A 5060-nucleotide genomic window follows, 5' to 3' on the forward strand; every position below is an offset into this window, starting at 1 on the left:
TGAACTTCAACTTCTACCTGACCCCACATCCACAAATTCTAATAGATCATAGACAACACCTATGGTGTAAGGCTGGGCTACAAAACTTCTAAAAGAAAACATAGGAGAAAATCTTCTCGAGCTTGGGGTAGGCAGAGATTTCCTACACAAAGAAGCACAAACCATAAAAGAAAAAATTGATCAAGTGATTTAATCAAAAATTAAAAACTGCTTTGCACAAGCCACTTTCAAAACAAAAGACAAGACGCAGATTGGGAGAAAATATTCGCACTTACATAAACCCAACATGAGAGTTGTATTCAGAACATACATATATCATCTAACAACATGTTAGTATCCAGAACACTTGCAGTTGTATTCAGAATATACATATATAATCTAACAACATGTTAGTATCCAGAACCCTTGCATTCTATAAGATGAAGAATGCGATTAAAATGAGGGCAAAGGTCTTGAACTGACACTTCACAAAAGAGGGAGAATGGCCTTGAACACAACTATACCAGTGACGCTGGCCCCAAAGCGGGGACGAACGCACAATTCAGCCTATAGGCCTTTGAAGTGAGACAAATGGTCTAACGGGATAGTGCCATAACTACTCCTTGAGAAAAAGAAAACCAAAGCTCTGTCGCTCTACTAAACCTCAACAACTTCATTCTCCCAACTGTTTCCCAGCTTCGGAAACAGGGAAGCCTCGCGGTATCTGCAATTACATAGACACGGCCCTTGAGAAAGGACCACAGAAAGTAGAGAGCACAGGGGCGTCCGGGGCTCCCAGATTGGGCGACTGATTCCAACTTACAGGGGGGGAAAGGGGCGGGGCAAAACAGGGCCAGCTCAGGAATAGGAGTGCCGGGGCTGGAGGCTCTTCGAGCTGCAAGGCACGCCCACGTAAGCTCACCCCGTTCGGTTACCCACCGCCTTCGAGACCGTGCTCTCGCGGTATTTGTCTCGACTCTCGCGGGGTTTAGCGTGGCACTGGGGGGGCGGACCAGGGGGCGGGGGTGGTGGTCTGTTAGTGGCGTTGGGCTTCGGCCGTGGTGGCAGCGGTTTCTTCTCTGCTCGCGGGGAGCAACTCAGGCTGGAGGCCAGCCAGGTGAAGAGCTAGCCAGCATATGTGTGCGCGCTCCGTGGGGGCCGGGAGGCCTGGGGTGAGAGGGAGCTGGTCTCGGCCTCGGGCGCTGTCGCACCAGGCCAGCGGGAGGTAACTGAGGCGCGGGCTCCGCCCTAGCCCCGAGCCCTGACCGCTTTCCTCCCCGTCTCTCCCAGCTCTTGCCGCCGCCTCGGTCGCGATGGGGGCGCAGGACCGGCCGCAGTGTCACTTCGACATCGAGATCAACCGGGAGCCGGGTGAGCCGGGACACTGGGGAGCCTTGCGGGCCCTGGGCTTGCCTTGGGGAAGGGGAAGAGTCTACCTTCATCACCCCTCCCCCAAGCCTTTTTGGGAGCTGGTAGGCGCAGTCGGCACTCTTTTCTCCTGAGCGAAAGTCCGTGCAGAGGAGAGTGGCCCGGATACACCACTCCAATCCTAATCGGAATCCAGGCCTCACAGTCCCAATCTCCATGCCCCCCTGCACCCCCGGAATGAGTGTTCATGCCATGCCTATCGCCAAGAAAAGGGGTGCAATCCTTTATGGACTTTGTCTCTCTCAGTATCTCTAGGGGGCAAACACTCCCAATTTCGATTTCTGGTCTCTCACTCTGTACTGTGAGCTTTGGACTCGTATATTCTGTATTTCCTAATTCTTGTACAGCATTAATAGGTTAACTTCTTTTATTTTTCTTTAAGTATCTTTAGCCAGAATTTCTTGGTTCGTAGGAAAATGACTTAGCACAAGTCTTGGGTGATAAACCGAAGTTTTTAGTACCAACAGACTTGCAGCATGTGTGCGCTTAGCTTTAATGTTTTGTTTTTAGGGAATCCAGCCATTCGTTAATATATTTTGTTGAAAATAAAATATTTTCTTCTAGAGGGTAGTTGTTTCGTTCTGAGTTACAGAGCGCGCGGGGTTCCAAACTGTTTTCTTACCTCTTTTTTAGTATCTGTGAGGGAAGTTTTAATTGGAGGGATATATACAGTCTTTGTGCCAATCTTGTTCAGCGGATTCTACGTGCTGCTGTTCTAGACTCTGAGGATATAGCAATGCATTAAACAAAGGCCTCTCTTCCTTGTAGTTTATATTTTATTGGAGAAAGGCAGACAATAAACCAAAAAAAAATTTTTTTTGTCTTGTAGTAGGGATACTGTTTTATTTTATTTATTTATTTTATTTACTTATTTATTTGGTTGTGTCGGATTTTAGTTGCAGCAGGCGGGCTCCTTAGTTGTGGCATGCATGTGGGATCTAGTTCCCGGACCAGGGATTGAACCCCGGCTGCCTGCATTGGAAGCGCCACCAGGGAAGTCCCTAGGGATACTGTTTTAATAGGTCGGTCAGAAAAGGCCATTTTGAGATGACATTTAAGCAGACCCGAAGGAGATGAGGGGGTGAGTCATGTGGATATCTTTGAGAAGAGCATTCCTGATAGAGGAAGTAGTTAATACAAAGGCCCTGAGGAGAGAGTGTACTTGCAAGTTTGAGGAACAGCAAGAAAAGCCCACGGGGGATGGAGTAAAGGAGGCAGGTGAGTAGCAGGAAATGGGTAAAGGCCACAGTAAGGACTTTGACTCAGTGAGATAAGATATTGAAGGGTTTTGAGCAAAGGAATGATGTGATATTAGTAATTTTGTTGCATTCTCTCTTTTTCATACTTTGAGCCTTGTGGATCTTAATCCTTACTCTATAGTGAATCCACGTTTTGAATAACAGGGCTTTTTTTTTTTTAAGAGTTAAAAATAACAGACTCCTGGAAAGTGGAGGTCAAACAAAGGTTCTCTAGCCATGTAAAGTACAGTATTCCTTTCCTCGTATACGTTCATATCCTAGTTTTGCAAATGACTTTCCTCATGAAACATCTCCAGAATACGTTGGGTAAATGTAAAATGAACTTCGGTCCCCAACACTATAATACCGTTCTGGTAGAAGTGACTAGAACTCTTGAGAACACTGAATCATATAGAAAACAAGGAATGCTTACATTGTTCTAGGTTGAACCAGTTGATAATTGGCAATTTCATATGGTTCAGTCTCATATATAATACTTCTCTAGCACTTTTCAGTACTTTTCAGTATATTATGTAAGTAGTAGATACTTGATTTTTACACAACTTTTAAGGATCACTTCAGTTGTTTGAAATGAGGTGTCCTGCTTTGCAGGATTTAAATATTAGTATGTATGTCATTGAGTACTTATTCAAGTAATACTCTTCTCCTATAGTTAATAATTCCCTTGATATAAATATCAATATAAAGTAATATCTTTGATTTACTTTAATAAGCAGAGATCCTTTAAGAGTGGACATACTATCCACATTAATGAGATATCAAGAAGTACTGATAAAAATTGAGTTGAGGGCTTCCCTGGTTGCGCAGTGGTTGAGAGTCCACCTGCCGATGCAAGGGACACGGTTCGTGCCCCGGTCTGGGAAGATCCCACATGCCGCAGAGCGGCTGGGTCCGTGAGCCATGGCCACTGAGCTTGTGCGTCCGGAGCCTGTGCTCCGCAACGGGAGAGGCCACAACAGTGAGAGGCCCGTGTACCGCAAAGAAAAAAAAAAATTTGAATACAACACAGTGTGTATTCTTTTGCGTTACTATCAGTGGAAATTTGTATATTTTTTAGCAAACATGTGAATTAGACTTTTGAATTGCAGAGCCACCAAATGAATGCAAATATATATTAAAAGAGGAAATGTCTTTAAATTATTTGAGTATAGTTATAGAACTCTGCATGTTGTTATTTCTCCTTGAGTGAGTTTTGGTAGTTGGTAGCTTTTAAGCAATTGGTCCATTTAATCTAAGTTGTTAAACAACATCGTTCCTTAATTTTGTGTCTGTGGGATCTATAGTGGTATTGCCTTTATTACTCATTGATAATTTGTGCCTGTTGTCTTTTTTTCTTCGGCCAGTTTGGCTAGATGTTTATCAATTTTACTGTCATTTCAAAGAACCAGATTTTCGTTTCATTGATTTTTTTTTGTTTGTTTTGTTTTCTGTTTTCAATTTCATTGATTTCTGCTCTTTTTTTCTGATGCTTGCTTTGGCTTTATTTTGCTCTTTTTCTAGTTTCTTAAAGCAGAAACTTGGATTGTTGACTTGTGACCTTTCTTGTCAAGTATTAGTATTTAATGCTATAAATTTACCTCTGTGAAGGACCCCACAAATTTTGTGTACCGCACAAATTTTGATATATTGCTCATTCTCTTTCAGTTCAAAATATTTTCTAATTTCCCTTGTAGCTTAGTCTTTGACTCATGAATTATTTAGAAGTGTTTTACTTTCTAAATACTTGGATATTTTGCAGTTGTCTTTCTAATAATGATTTCTAGTTTAATTGCATTATGGTCAGGGAACACAGTTTGTATGATCTCAGCTTTTTAAAATTTATTAAGGTTTGATATGTTCTATTTTGGTGAATTTCCCAGGTACACTTGAAAAGAATATATATTGTGCTGTTTTTGTGTACAGTGTTCTGTAAATGTCATTTAGATCCAGTTGGCTAATAGTGTTATTCAGTTCGTCTATATCCTGCCTGATTTCCTGTCTTCTTCTTTTATTGATTACCAAGAGAGGAGTGTTGAAATCTCTAGTTATAATCGTGAGTTTATTTCTCCTTTCATTTCTGTTAGGTTTTGCTCCATTTACTTTGAGGCTCTTTCGTTAGGTGGATGCTTACACATTTAGGATTATGTCTTTTTTAAAAAAAAATTTAATATTTATTTATTTTGGCTGTGCCGGGTCTTAGTTGCAGCACATGGGATCCTCACTGCAGCAGGCAAACTCTTAGTTGCAGCATGCCTGCGGGATCTAGTTACCTGATCAGGGATCAAACCCCGGGTCCCCTGCATTGGGAGCACAGAGTCTTACCCACTGGGCCACAAGGGTAGTCCCAGGATTGTTATGTCTTTTTTTTTTTTTTTTTTTTTTTTTTTTTTTTTTTTTGTGGTATGCGGGCCTCCC

General features: G+C 42.4%; 1 protein-coding gene across 2 annotated transcripts in view; it reads left to right on the forward strand.

Moving 5' to 3' along the window:
- Nucleotides 1-1008: 1008 nt before the first annotated feature.
- The window catches only part of NKTR (natural killer cell triggering receptor), a 51041-nt gene continuing 46989 nt past the window's right edge, over nucleotides 1009-5060 (forward strand). Inside the window, exons 1-2 of one of the 2 annotated variants that reach the window (XM_007106759.4) lie at nucleotides 1009-1096; nucleotides 1270-1350. In XM_007106759.4, coding sequence (XP_007106821.2) covers nucleotides 1293-1350 — 58 coding nt within the window. In that variant the 5' untranslated portion in view covers nucleotides 1009-1096; nucleotides 1270-1292. The remainder of the gene's footprint in view (nucleotides 1097-1269; nucleotides 1351-5060) is intronic. The other variant, XM_024132299.3, reaches the window with a different exon arrangement.

Source organism: Physeter macrocephalus, chromosome 18 (assembly GCF_002837175.3).
Source record: "Physeter macrocephalus isolate SW-GA chromosome 18, ASM283717v5, whole genome shotgun sequence".
NCBI classification, from domain to species: Eukaryota; Metazoa; Chordata; class Mammalia; order Artiodactyla; family Physeteridae; genus Physeter; species Physeter macrocephalus.